The following is a 15,108-nucleotide window of genomic DNA, read 5'->3' as shown; positions in this document are numbered from 1 at the left end:
CTGAGCCAAGTTGGTGTTCAATCAAAGGAGTCCATTGAATTATCTCCCCTCCTCCCCCAAACAGCATCTCGTTTAACTTGAAAGCTAAATCTGGTTTAGAAAACTCAGGATCTAGAGAAGAAGGTATTATTATCCCAAGCATTAAAAATACGTTTTTGTAGCCTCCCTCCACACAGGTGAGAGCTTGCAGGACACAAACTGTTAAAATGTTACGGCCTCCTTTTTGAAGGAAATGGATCCTGGTGACCTTCTTAGCTCTCCTAACCTCCACAGTACATTTCCAGATGAGTTCTTATCCCTCTTCCACTAGTTTGTTTCTCAACCTAAATAAAGCCTTCTGTGGATAAAATCACATGCTGTCCTTGAGACTGGGATTCTCATTTAGGCAGGGTCTTAGGACATGTCAGTGAGCTAAGCTTTCTAATTACAGGTGGGTAGAACCATGTTGCTTCTTCATCAGAAAAGAATAATCCTAATTTAGTTCATTTAAAAAGAGATGATATTATTTTCCGCTCTGCTTCCCCCCTTCTCACCTCCCCCCTCAACTATCCTTTTGTGAGAAAAGTAACTCCAGGTATCAGAAAGCTAGCTTGCAAAAATCCCATGGTTTGTTTTCCTACGTAGGAGATGCGCGGGAACTGCATCCTAATTTGTGCAGAAGAAAGGCAGAGTCACCTACGTTCCCCCACACCACTTGCTCACCTGCTTTTCTGTTCTATTAAAATGGAAATGGTGCCTTCTGCCTGTTAGGTGAGCAGTGTGAAGGGTAAGCCTATGCGTGTACATGGTCCGCCATTTCAGAGGGCTCAGTACCCCAGTGTGTGTTTCTGAGGAGAGGCTGCGACCCTGAGAAACAAGCCTGCAACCTGAATGTGCTTTCTGCTCTTAGAGAAGCTGGTAAAGAAAATTTCAAAGGCAATATCCTTTATGGAAGCAAACCCTTAAAGCATGAAACACGAAAAATCACTCTCGGAATTAAGATTTCAAATCACAGGAAATTAGACAGAAAAAAATATGTTAACATTTCAAATGTGTTGACATCAAATTCTAACTGCTTTTAGTTTCTTAAAATTCTGGGTAAAGGGCTGGGGATTTAGCTCAGTGGTTTCGTCACCTGCCACACAAGCTCAAGGACCCGAGTTCGATCCCTGGTACCAAAAAAAAAAAAAAAAAAAAAAAATTCTGGGTAAAGATTTCTGATGCCTTCCTCAAGTCTATATTGGAAAAAGAAAATCTATATAAGAAAGAAAATAAAGAAGGAAGGAAGGATGGAAGGAAGAAAGGGAAACCAAGAGAAAAGAAAGAAGAAATTAATTCATTTGAAATTTGGCAGCTAAAAGAAGCATAGAAAAAAACATGATTACTTAGAGTTTAGAGAGCAATAACTTTTTTAGAGAACAATAACTTCTTAAATCAATTCTGTTGAGTTCAAAATGATTAATTTTTAAACTGCTACTCTACAGTGAATTTTAAATATCTACTGAATTAAAAACTTTAAATTTCACCATATTTATTATACTTGGAATCACTATTTTCAACACAAAATTCTTCTTAATAAGCCTTGTTGTTTAGGTACTATATCCAGGTTTTCACTACAGTTGGGCTCAAATGAGTAAATAAGCCAGTGCCAGCATATGACCCCTCATTGACATCACTCACATGCAGAGGTTCATGTGAATGATAGAGACTATTGTAAATGACTATGGATTTTTAGTTTCTTGAAAAAAGAAAGGGTAAAAAGTCCTATATAGCATTAAAATAGGGTCACAAATGTGTTTTATCCTAAACAGATCTTTACTAATTGCAAATAGTTTAATAGGAATTAAAAGGAAGCCTAGATACCTCAAAATTGCAGTGGCAGCGAATGCTTTTAAATTGCTGAAAGTCAAATGGAGCAACCTGTGTGAATACATCTCCCCCGTGTCACCTCCTGCTTACAGGGCTTTAGGCCTCCTCCAGTTTACAGAAGAAGGTCCAAGCCCTTAGAATGACCTGGATTCTCTGTGACTGAGTCCTTGTCTTGATATTTGCTCATCTTCTTCTAAATCTGTACCCTTGCACCATCAGTTTGCTTGTTTCCCTCCACCTTGCTATTGTTTTTTACCTCCATCAACTTCTGTCCCTCTGATCTCCCAGCCTTCACCTGCCTCACCTATTCACTGGCTTTAACTCACCTCTTCCAGGGCACCTTTTCCCTGGTTGGCCCAGGTTGGACTCCATGTCCTTCCCAAGTGCTCTTGGATCCCCTCTTCCCATCACCAAGTGTATCATTTTATCATCACTGCTTTTCCACCACTGCTTTAGGGATTTTTTTTTTTACATGAACACTTGGCTTTCTTATGGGTTAGGCATATGTCTTGTTCATCTTCAAAACCCATTTCCTCTGGCTTTCCCAATGTGTCTATCATGCCACTTCTCTCCAGGCATGAAGTGTGACTTTTTTCAAGAATATTCTGGAGATAGCAGACAAGGAGGAATTGGAAGAAAGTGGTGATGCGGTATGCTTGTTGGAGAGCTGTTGAAGAAGAGATGCATGTTAGGGCAGACTGTATATCAGAAGACCGTTGAGATTGGAAGCAAGAAAGTTGCAATATGTCTCTCACCTGGTCCCAATCCAACCATGCAACCTGTGGCAATGCGCCTCTTCTCACCAATGATAGGATAGCATCTCAGTAGTGTGACCATTAATCCCAGTGTATCTAGGATGATCCTGGTTTATGCTTGTTATCTAGCAGCCTTGCAGCTTAATATTGTTCAGGTTTGAGCAAACAATTGTCTGACTCCATCCCCCTGAGTCCTTCTCCAGATTATTTGTTCAGGATTTATGGAAACAAAGGTCATCACCCAGTTAGTCCAAATCCAAGGCTAACCTCATCTTTCTCTTGTTCTTCTAAAGCCTCAGCTTCCTTGAATGAGGAAATTCAGAGGACAGCTTTAGTGAGGCGATGGGAGGCAGTGATTAGGAGAAAAGTTCTGGTGCGAAGCTTCTTGGGCTCCAACCTGCTGTCTGTAGACTGGGAGGCTGGGAAGGGCACTCAGAGTTTCTGAGCTCCAGTTTTCTGTTGTCACAGTGCAAACAATACTCAGGCCCTTTTCTAGGATCAAAGAGGTCCTTAGATGACTCACTAAGCATCAAGTGCCTAGAGAAGAGCCCTGGATACAGGGCTAGTCAGCACTGCTGTTCATCTTGTTGTCCCCAGCAACACCCACCAGCTTTCTTCTCTATGTGGACATTTCCGTCTTCCTCTGTGTTTTTATGCATAAATTGGCCAGTTTCCCAACTGAAGGTGATCAAATGTAGGAACCAACTAATTAAATGCAAATGTACAGAGATGGTGCACACATTCCATTTGTTACAGCGAACAGGTCATGCTAACTGAGGCTAGAATTCATTGGACTCTCTAGTCCTGAAATACTTAGACTGTGTGGCCTGAATGAGAGTCAGCACATAAGTACCAAATGGTCAAGAATACCAGGCAAAACATCCAGCATAGCCCATTAAATGTGGCCGGTGAATCTCTACTAGTGGTTTGCAACCTTGGCTTTGTATCATAGAAACAGTAAAGGAGCTTTAGAAATATTAATTCCTAAGCCCACTCCAGACTAATTATATACATATCCCTGGAGATGGAGATTTGACATGGGTGTTGTTTAAAGCGTTCCATTTAGTTTAATTTGCAGCGAGGGTCAAAAGCCCCTGTTACAAAGCAGTGTCACTCAAATCTTGAATCTTGTTAAAATGAAGATCCCCACAAAACCCTGAATCTTTTTAGAATGGAGATTCTTGTTTAGTAGATCTTGGGTGCTAGCTGGAGGCTCTGCCCTTCAAAAGCATGTCTCAGAGATACTGATGCAGCTGTTAAGATGACAGTCCTCTGTATGCCTCAGGACCCTGGGCTCCTCCCAGCAGAGATGGTTATATCTGCAAGGATCCTCCTGCAATGGGGTGTCCTCCACGTTAGCTGTGAGACAGAGAAGGGCATCAGTGGAGACAGCCACCGTTACTGAATGCCTATGCACCTTCTCCCTCCTCATGCTTAATGTCAGCGGGTGAATATGAAGAGGGCAGGAAGAACAATGATAAAAGATGATGCCAGGTATTCAGCGGAAGCTTGGAAAGTATGTGATGAAGGTCTCCCAGTCGCAGGAATATGGCTCTGTGTGGCAAGGGAGGCCAATGCCCTTCTGCATTGGGTCACTTGTTAGGATCAGCCACCCACCAAAAAGGATTCCACTTCTATCCACTGCCTGCCTCGCAAACACAAGGTCCTGAGGGCGATCCTCAGTACCAAAAAAACAAAAAAAGAAAGAAAGGATTCCACTTCTACTTCTGGAGCACAGTTAGGTGGAACAGTGATTCAATAAAATAAAGAAGATGAGGATGCAGTCTCTGGCAGATCACTATGAGCTCAGCCCACCAGGACTGACCATCTAGATGTGCAGGAAGTTTCTCCTCCATCCTGATCATGGAAAGGGGCTATCAGGGCATTTCACCAAAGGTCCCCTTCTTTCCACTTAAGCACTTAATTTTCTTTTTCTTTTCTTGATGATAGGTCACAGTTTGCTTATAGCAGGACATGAGTCCCTCAAGAAGAAAAATCCAATCCATGAGAGAGATGACAGGCATTGAAAGGGCCTAAGTGACGCCAGTGTCTCCACTGCATGGGTAGCTGGAGAGGCGGTCATCTTGCCCAGGACCCATGACCTGTCTCTCTACTTTCCTGAGAGACATATGCCAGGGATAATGATATCTTGTGACAGGGTCCAAGACCATGGATCATTTTCCTAAGGGCACTTATAAGCTGAAAATTCCTCTCTGGCCAAATGACTTTGTGATGGTACCTTGGACAGGATAACATTAACACTTTCCTTTAATATTATTTGCCATAGATTACATTATTTTTTAAGATTTGAAGGCCATCTGGTCTACCTCTTTGGCTTTTGTCCATGAAAAAATTAACTAAGATCTCTCTGACTTGCATATGATTCCTGATATGTCATACTAAAATAATTTTATTGTGAAATGAATTCACAGGTATTCTAAGGCATGATTCTACTAAAGCAACATTTAGTAAATGTCAAATGTATAGCTCCTTTGTCCTTTTCTTGTCCTTTTTCTCCCTAAGCTCAAAGAAAGTCTGTTCTTGATTATTGCTTCTCCCTCTTCCCCAGGTGTTTCTTCAGCCAAACTTCAGGGTTTTCTCCATTTTGGTACTTGTACACTGTGAACTTAAATTCATTGACCCTCAAACTCCATTCCTTTTTCACCTCATATCCCCCTAAGCCATCTGTCTTCTTATACTTTCCCAAGGTAGAAACTCCACTGAAATTCATTTTCCACTGAAACTCAGCCAGTGGTCTTCCAATTTTTACTTCAAAGTCAAGCAGTAGCTTTTGTAATTGTAGATACATAGTTTTAAATGTTGGCAAATTCTCCATTTTTATTTATCCAGTATTCTAACTACTGCAGTAATAAAGTGTATAATTATATAAATAGGCAATATTCACAGTGATATTGATTAAAACAATGGTTTATTTGCCATGCTGACAGATGAACATGAAGTATTTGGTCTATAACCTCTGTGGTCATCGGCACATCTGGCAGAGGATAAAGAAAGCACTAAAATAAATCAAGGGTGGATCTAACTGGTTAGATGTCAGCTTACAGACTTCGCACTGGGGAAAACTCTCCTTAGCCTAGAAATGTTATAGCAAACAACATTCAGAGTTTGAAATCCACTTTGTGAATTTGGTGTGGGTGAGATATATGATCTATCACTAAGCCAACAGTTTATGGCCAGAGGTAAATTCTGAATACTCAAAGGAGCCTAGAAACTACTCAGCTCTGTGCGAATTCAAAGCTAAGGACTCCATCTGCTAGAAGTAAAAACAAACAAACAAACAAATAATTTTTGAGGTATTTATGCCATGAGTCTCTGTAGAATAAAATGGAGCTCAACACAGAAAACTGTGGGAACAGTGCCTTCCTTAGTATATTGGTGAGAGTATTGGCCAGCTTTTCATTCTTATAATGAAATACCTGAGGCAGATGACTTTATACAGAGAAAAGGGTTATTTAGCTCACAGTTTCAGATGCTGAAAGTCCATGATTGGTTTGGTCTCTGGGCAGGTGGGGGCACATCACGGTGGGAGAGCAAGCAAGTGATTACATCTTGAACCAGGAGAAGAGAGAGGGGTAGGGAGGGCCAAATGCAAGCATTTATGGCATCTACCAGGGAGTCCCATGGGAACCATCCCTGAGGGCGCTCCCCCCATGACCTGAGGGTCTCCTATCCTATCGGACCTCACCTCCCAAGAGCTCGGCCAAGCTTTCAATCACAGTAGACCTTTGGGGGACATTCAGATCACAGGTACACCACAGCAGTGGGTCTATGGGTGTTTCTTAGTGCTCCACTTGGTTGCTCGGTCTTCAGTGGAGGGGACTCTGATCTAGTGGGAGGACACCTGCTTTCCTCCTCCAACAGAACTTCACACCATCACTTCTGCTTTCTAAGTGTTTGTTTTCTGTTGTGTTTCCTAAATGAAGAAGGGAGTTTCTAATCCTTGGCATCTTGCCTCAAAGGAGGGAAGTTACAATCAGAGTTAGACTCAAGGGGCTGGAAATGGTAAACACAGATAAAAAGAATTAAAGGAGCCCTCAGAGTGATTACAGAGAGGACAAATTTGAGAAGCTCTTGAATATAAGGATTAGCTTATTTAGCTGATAAATAATTCATTAAAGGCCCAAAATACACACTGTAGAACAGAGAAGATACTGGTATTGTGCTTGTAATGTAGAGAAGACCTAATGGAGAGGAGCTTTCACATCAACAAGAGAAAATAAGTAAAACATAAATGAAAACAATGTAAAACCTACAACACTGGATAAACACTAAGGCTTTGCTGGAGGGACTAGGACAGTTGGGATTGATGAGGAGTAGACGAAGAAGGGAAAATTCTGATCTGAACAATCCTGAAAGGGATGAAAAGGAGGATGATCAGCGAGCTGTGTGGTCAGGAGATAGATGGCAGACCTAGAAAATCAGAGCGGTTAAGAGGCCACAAAGTAGGACTTCAAGTCACTAGTCACTACAGCAAAATAAAACTATTGTAAGATAGTTAGTGTTCACTGTTACAGACAGAATCAATGAAAGTGGCAAGGTGTGAAGGGTAAATTAATCTGGAATTAGGAGAATTCATTTTTGTGATGATACCAAACCAGAACAACCAAAAATTTATCTTCCACAAGGAAGGAAAAGACATTGAAATGCCAAAAGTTTTCAACACAGGATTGATAATATTTGGCAACAGGCAGGAAGCACAATGAGCTAATGAAATTTTGTCAATTTCAAAGCTTATGCAAAGATTTATGACCATTAAATATGGAAATACCAACTTGTTGGCTGAATGGAAATCATTCTAGAAATTTAATGCTGCAATTTCAGTGGAAGAATGCTCCTTTAATGTTTGCTTACAAGAAATGGATCCATGTGTTGTTATTTTTCCACCCTCGTTGATTTAAATTGCTTTGGTGAGAGGTCACAGAACTGACCCCAATTAAGTGAGCATCCACTCTTCTTTTTCCTTTCTAATTTGCCATGGTCACTTGGCTTCTACCTGTGAACTCTTCGCATTGGACTGTGGATGGGTGCAGCCTGCAAAGACACACCCAAAGCAACAGCAGTCAGTGCCTCATTCACAGGACCACGTGAAGGCGAGAGCATCCTTGATTAACTGGATGGCCCTGAGCTGAGCACCCAGGGAAGAGAGCAGTTGGCTTCTTCCCCTTGCGGTAGTGGTGCCTGCTGTTTTCCAGAATACCTTCCCCCTACGAAGAAGTGTCCCCAACCTACCACTGCCTCGTCAAGTCAACATGATTCTCTACCCACATAGAAACACCTGCTAGAGAAACGCTGAAGCCTGAGATGTCTCTCTGTTCTTGTTTGTACAGGTGACAGGATGCTACCAAGGATGAAAATGGAATAATGGTGTGCTAGTTTCCAGCGACCAGGAAGGAAGAAAATGCAAGAGTTTTTTCTTATCTTTTATTATTATTTCTTTTGGAAGGAGGTGGTGGAATGACATGAGATAGTAGAAAGGCCCAAGGGTGATATTTAAATTTAATTAGAGGATTATAAAAGTAGCTTTATTTGAAGATTCTTATTTTGTGAAATGTTGATGGTACACACCAAAAACAATGCCTGATGTCTCAGCATTTTTTACCTGGGTCTGACTTCCCCAGAGGTGGTTTCTGGTCAAAATCTAGCCAAATACTGAGGAAATTTACATAAACTTGGTGTCTAGGAGAATATTTACAGAGAGAGAGAAACTCAGGATTCTTCTGAGCAGGGTTGGTGAGGACCTAGAAAAGAAGTTAACTGCATCAAAGTCATGTCAAGATCAAGACAATAATTTCAATCTCTTAGGTCTCCTAACTCTGGGCCATTTTTAAAAATAACCTAACTTTCCTAAAAATAACTATTTAGTAAGCTAGTTACTTAGATGTATTTCTGATCTATTTTTTTCTTGATTTAGAAAGAGATGGACACTACTATTTACCTGGAACAACAGCAAATTAATTGAGGCAATATTAATTGAGAAGATATGTTAAAAAATACTGGGAAATCTGTCCTTTTTGATAATAAGCATTTGGATCAGATATGAACAGTGAACATAATGACATTGTTAAAATCTCTTCCTTTCAAATATTAATTCCTGAAATAAAATTCGTACATTATACTTCTGGATGGGAAATAATATAATTTTAAGAACAGCTGAGATTCAAAGCTGATTGTCAGATGATTAACAAGGACTCATGAACCCTGTTTGAATTTTCCTGGTGGCTTTTTTCCAGACCTTCTTTCATAGGCATATTTTTCTTTCTTTCTTTCTTTTTTTTTTTTTGGTACCAGGAATCAAAATTGGGTCCTTGAGCTTGCGCAGCAGGCGGCGAAACCACTGAGCTAAATCCCCAGCCCTATAGGCATATTTTTAAAAGAGCACAAATGGCCAACGTCTATTGTTCAGTAAACATGACTGAGTCTTCTAATGCGCCATTAGGGTTATGTGGGTTGGAATGTGGACCCCAGAGCCAATTGTTCTTGAGTTTTCCAACCTAACTTTATACAGGAGAAATTTGGTAGAAATTGACACTAAGACTAGTCTAGAAGGGTTAGAGAAGAGGGCAGACTACTCCAGCAAGGCCAAGAAGCAGAGAAGCCGAGAGCAGCCACCTGTTCATCCCTCCCCTTCTCTGCTCTTGTGTACATGTGAGCCTGCAATCGTGCTTGGATTGAGCTGGAACACTGCTTCCTCCTACACCTGCTGCTGCCTCTTAACCGGTCTGAGCACCTGGACTCAGCAAGAGTCCACAAGCAGTTGTCAGGGTGGAAACTCCCCAAATGTGAAGCCTGCAGGTGGTCACCCAAATTTTCCACACCCGAAGATGACTGGGGCTGCATATTTCTCAGAGTCATAGTAAGCTCCGGGCTGAGACATGCCTGCAGATTTCTATTTGTGGCTTTACTGTCCCCTAAGATCAAATTAAACCTTGCTTGCAGCATGAAATGGCCACTGGTGGCCACTATTCCATCATCAGAAGTCCCTCCAAACCATCTCCCATCGAGCATATATTAAGCACACAATAAGCTGCTATAGTTTAGGAAAGGAAAAACAACAAAACCCCTTAATGAATGCTGATTAAGCATTCATTAAAAAGTATATAGCATTTGCTGCCTGTGTAGGGCTGTGTGAGGCCCTTAATAGTTGGGAAATGTCAATAATAGAGACGAAATGATGATACCAGCAATAATATTTGCATAGTGTCAGGTAATTTACAAGCTACTCTCACAAAGTTTTGTAAGTAGGCAATGTATTGTGCCATCATTTTACAATGAGAAAACCAAGCTTCTGACAGCGTTGAGCTGGTAAATGTTTAATAACTAACTTTCTGGGGAAAAAAAATATTAAGCCCTAAGTTCAAAGCAGAAAAATGACAGGTGCAGAGTCACACAGGTATTTGACTCCCCAGTTCCCCTCCCATTTTTTTGTACCAAAGGTCAGTGCAGTAACTGGTCATCTGAAAGTCTTTGTTTAAGAAAAATGTGTGCACACCTTGCAAAGCTGGATAAGCAAAGGTGTTCGGGGTAGAAGGTGGGGAAGACAGTGTTCTCAGGTTGGAGGAAACTGCCCTGTCCTTGTCCTTGCAGAGGGAGGAGCACCCCACCCCCACCTCAGGCCTGGCCCATCCAAGCTCCTGTTTCCAGATCACCCTCTCACATGTGCAGCTGATTTTAAATTAGGGTGGAAGACTCCTCTTGCTACCTAAACAATACCTCCACCTCTTCTTCTCCCCGAAAGGGTCACACATTTCCCAAGCTATTTTGAGCTGCTCTGCACCTACTCGCCTGCAGTATTTGTCATAACAGGAAGCCGGTTTCATATACTGTAATCCTCCAGCACACGTTGCGCCTGCACGTGTAGCACTGAGGGGGCCAGAAAGCTGCAGGGCTGAGCTCTGAGCCGTCCCAGGGTGGACGTCCTCCCTGCTGAGCCCAAGAGTCACAAATCCTGGTTCACATCCAGACAGTCTTGTTTTCCTTCCTCATGCAGGTGGTGGTGAGGTTTTTTGGTTTTTGGTTTTGGGGTTTTTTTTTAATAAAGCATTTGAGTAGGCAGCAAAGCCAGTCAGAAGTGTTTATTTATAGCGGCGGATTTTCAATGCTGTATAAATTAGAAATCATTGCTGAATGAGGCCCGCGCCCACTCACACACGCAGGGCCGCTGTCTGGGAGTCCTTTCACACAGTTTGACTGTACACAGTCTAAAATGGGAGAAAATGACATGCTCCGAGTCAAATGATGGAGTCACAGCTAAATGGCAAGGCAGAAAACCAGCAATTATTTTTCCTTGGCACGATATGGGAGTACGGCAGGTGCAATTATCCAATATTATTTAACAGCACCAGTTTGTGGTGTAGGGAGAAAATAAAGGTTTCCATGTCTTGGAGAGGAAAAAAGAGAGAGAGAGGGAAAGAACCTGCCTCCCCGCAACTCCTGATTCCATGGATTAGGCTGTGTTATGTAAACTGAAACTGGCCAGGATTCCAGGAAGGGGGAGGGAGTCACCTGCCTCCTTTGCCGCCCTCCCCACAGATTTGCAAGCACCACCCTAGGGAGGGCACCGAGGAAAGGCCCCCAGCCTGGGATCCCAGGCCTGGACACCCTCCACTGAGGCAATGGCTCCAAGTGACTGAGGAGAGGCCGGGTTTGCTCCCTGTCCCTCTAGAGGACACCTCCTCCTGCCCTCTGACTGTCTCCCGCAGCTGTCCACAGTGACATCAAACCGAAAGTGGCCCACAAAGAACACCTTCCATTTCCTTCATGGTCTTCCCCTTTGGCCCCTGAACTATTGTCCTCCTTATTCCCAAGCCTTGACTTGAGCCAGTCCACCCAGGAAGACCTTTCTCTATCGGCTACCGTGAATGAGCAGGGGCTGTAGCTCAGTGCTAGAGTGCTTCCGCAGCAGGCCCAAGGCCCTGGGCCTCCCCAGCACAGCAAAAGGAAAAATGAATAAAAAGGAGCTACAGTGGAATGAACAAATGTTGTCCATGGCTGCAGGCCTCACATTGCCCAGCTCCTCTGGAAACCTTCTCTAAACCCTCACACATTCCACATCAGTGCCACACAGCTTCCCCTCGCTTGCTGAGCTCGGCTCTCCCATCTCTGATTCCATCATGGCGTGGAATCCTGGAAAGAGCACGCACTTCAGAACAGACTCAAGTTTCGATTCTGACTCCCTATTGTTTTATCTGTATTGAGGCTGGGGAGATTAGCTTGCTTTGCTGAGCTTTGGTTCCTGTCTGTAAAGATAAGATACATGATTAGATAAGATGATTTAAAGTGGTGAGTGAAAGTTCCTGGCATCCAAGATCCCTCATCTTGATTGTAAACTCCTGAGGCCAAGGGTCATCTTTATTCCCGGTAGGACTTAATTCCGTACCAATAGAAAGTGCTAAAAATATCAACTGACTGGAGGAATATTTACAGCTCAACTTCATCACCAAATATCCTCCACCCTAGGCTTCCCCAGAAGCTGAGGTCTCCAGCCTTAAAGATAATTGTTTCATTTAAGATGCTCTCTCCATCTTTAGTACCAGAATCCCTATGACAGTGATGATCAGATTATAGTTTCAATGGAGAAGAATATGGATAGAATGGGACATAAGGTAGATTTTGACGATGAAGGAGGAGAAGATTAGGGGTGAGCTGGAGCATAAGGATTGCAGGCAGAGCTCTGAAATGGACCAGTTGGATATACCTGGTTACCCAGAGAGCCTGTGAGGAACTAGGGTGGGTCCAAGTCATGGAGAGTGATGCTTTAATGAGAACAGGAAGAACTGAGGACAAATGTTGTGCACCTCAGAATTTATTTTACTTTAGATGCTTGCAACACCAGCCCCCTCTTCCTAAGGGATGATGTGTGCTGTCAGTAAGGCTCATCCTCGTTTGACTATATTACACCATCATGGCTGTGACCTCATCAGCCCCTCCTGTATTCATCAGATTTATCACTGTGGAGACCCAACACCCACAATTTAAAGGTGGAAAAGTTTAATTTAGTTCACAATTTCAGGAGATTCAGTCCACGGTCACCTGGCCCCAAGGCAGGAATATCATGGTGGAAGGGCCCAGTGCAGCAAAGATGCTTGGTTGATGGCAGCCAGGAAGTAACACGGGAACCATGGCAGAGAGGAACAAGCAAGAGACCATATGTAGTATCTAGTTACGCCTCCATGACCCACACAGACACACCCAAACGTGGGCTTTACTAATCTGCTAGGCATTTCTTAATCCAGTGAAGTTGACCTATCAAGATGAATGGTCACATCCCTGAATGGTGTGATTCTTCACAAGCTATGGAAAGGGGCTCCACTCTTACTGCCACCCCAAATATCTTGCTAATATAAATAAAATCCTTTGCCAGGGATAAAACGTCCTATTTTACATGCAAAGAAACAATTTGAATACATAACTACTTGCTATTGGCTTAAACGCATGATCAACTATCAGTGAAGAACATCAAGTGGTTTGAAAATGTCTTAACATGGGAGGGGGCATGCTTCTCAGAGTGAAAACAGGGATGTTGTGAACAAAGGGGCAGGTTCAGAATGGGCCAGCAGCAGCCTCACTTTGTAATTATCCACCAAGGGAGACGCCTTGAGCTGGCTGAGTACGTGTCCTGCCTCCCCACTCCTGGCTGAGAGATCTAATAGATGCTTACTGTGTTCCAAGATGGAGGTGGTCAGTTAAAAACTTGAATTCCTTTGGCACCTGAAGAGCCTAAAGCAGCCCTGAGCTTCCCTGAGATCTCTTTTAACCCAAACATTTATCTTATCAATTAGTCACAGCGACTTGAAGTGCCGCAGAGAGATTGATACTGTGCTTGGGGGTGGGGTGCTTCTCATTCCCCATTGTACCCCCAAACACACAGAGCACAGAGCACAATATCCCATAGGCTTCAAATACGTATTTGGTCCCCAGACAGATTTAAGTAACATCCTCAGCAACTTATGGTAACATCAGAATTGAAATCCATATCTAGCTGACCTCAGCTCCCAATGGCTTCCTCTCCACCAACAGCTTCTGATCTTTCTTGACAAATGTCCTCAGGAATAACTTTATATTTTGACTTAGTAAAGACATACAACATACACATATCACACATGCGGGTGTATGTGTGTAGATGAAACAAAAGTTTCATAAAACCATATTCACTTTTACAACGTGATAGGCCCCTTTGTTTTCCACCAGCCTTTCCTCTTCCATTATTTAAACTATATTATGGCTGTTAAATTGATTTCCTAATCCAATAATAGTGTTATTAAAGATAATGCATTCTTTAATCTAATAATAATAATACTCTGCTCCAAATTAATTCAATGAGTGGAACCGCACTGCACTCCACTGCTCTGTAGAACTCATACAATCATAAAACAAATACAGTGTCCACTGTGTATATGGGTCCACCCATCTCCTCCCGTGGCCTGGGTAGGGGCATGGTGACCTCCAGCAGACCATTTGCAGGAAGGCTGGAGGTTTGCCCCTGTCCATCCTACAGCAATCTGGCCAGGTGGACCTGAGCTTGGTCCTCCAGCTGGCTCTGTGGGCAGTTGCTTAGCTGCTTAGCTGCTTAGCTGCTTAGCTGGGACCAGCTCCTCTGAGATGCTGACAGGAAGCAGGGAGGGATCCCGTCCATAGCCAGAGCTTACAAACCTTCCGCTGCGGCTTAATTCTGGCCCAAGCAGATATATTTGGTTACACGTTAGGGATTTGTTTTCACTCAACACTAAATTTTATTAAGAATTGAATGATGAAGTTCAATGATGACACGGAGTTAGGGAAACAAATATTGCCTGGCTTTTACCTTGCTGGGAATCTGCTACACGATTCTGAAAACTCTCAAACTAGACATGCTTTATTCCCTATGAGTATTTTCCTAACTACATTCTAAAAGTCAATGACACTGTCATTTTATGTACATGTACTAACCCAACTTTGCCAATTTTTAAAATCACGTGGTTAAGTAAAATTCACTTTATTGTAAAATAGATTGCACTGGCACTGCTGGTGTTTTCCTCTGCCATTCTCTCTCCAGCACTGCAGCCCTTTATTGTCCACACACACAATCAAACTAAGAGAAGAAACCAGGAGGACTGTTGGCCGCCAGTTGAGCCAGCTTTCCCACTCAGAGCTGTGGGTTTCTACGGAACCCTCACATCAAGAGAGAGGAGGGAACTGCTGCCGAGTAGCCTTCCGGTGCACAGGTGAGCCTCTCTAAAGCCAGGTTCGAGCCATTCCAGGCCCTGGGGTGGAAGGCAGGGGTTATGTGCCTGGCAGAACAGTTGGCCCCTTGCCCAAGGGGGTAAGCTCCGAGAGCCCGAGGGGGTGCTTGCAGTGGTGGGCGGCCCCACACCCTTTGTCCTATGTGTATCCCGTACACACATGTCATTCATAAATGAGGCACAGTAAGAGACGAACACCAACAACAAAATAGAAGACTTAATAATACGCTAGCATAAAAGTCCCTAAAAGCTTACATTTCTTTCTG

The 15,108-nt window shown here is 43.0% G+C and overlaps 1 protein-coding gene and 1 long non-coding RNA gene across 9 annotated transcripts in view; one reads left to right on the top strand and one right to left on the bottom strand.

Moving 5' to 3' along the window:
• Adtrp (androgen dependent TFPI regulating protein) overlaps positions 1 to 8,739 on the top strand; it is a 64,974-nt gene extending 56,235 nt beyond the window's left edge. For 4 of the 8 annotated variants that reach the window (XM_021260650.2, XM_004847688.4, XM_004847691.4 and 1 more), the window contains 2 exons: positions 625 to 750; positions 7,952 to 8,739. In XM_021260650.2, coding sequence (XP_021116309.1) covers positions 625 to 722 — 98 coding nt within the window. In that variant the 3' untranslated portion in view covers positions 723 to 750; positions 7,952 to 8,739. The remainder of the gene's footprint in view (positions 1 to 624; positions 751 to 7,951) is intronic. The other 4 variants (XM_087181776.1, XM_004847689.4, XR_002396014.2 and 1 more) reach the window with 3 other exon arrangements.
• Positions 1 to 15,108, bottom strand: part of LOC147826187 (uncharacterized) — a 118,466-nt gene that overhangs the window by 51,000 nt on the left and 52,358 nt on the right. The gene's annotated exons all lie outside the window — the stretch shown is intronic.

The sequence above is a fragment of the Heterocephalus glaber genome, unplaced genomic scaffold, assembly GCF_053883595.1.
Source record: "Heterocephalus glaber isolate CG9 unplaced genomic scaffold, H.glaber_assembly_v1.0 deba00001472, whole genome shotgun sequence".
Taxonomy (NCBI): domain Eukaryota; kingdom Metazoa; phylum Chordata; class Mammalia; order Rodentia; family Bathyergidae; genus Heterocephalus; species Heterocephalus glaber.
This window is presented reverse-complemented; position numbering and strand designations above follow the sequence as displayed.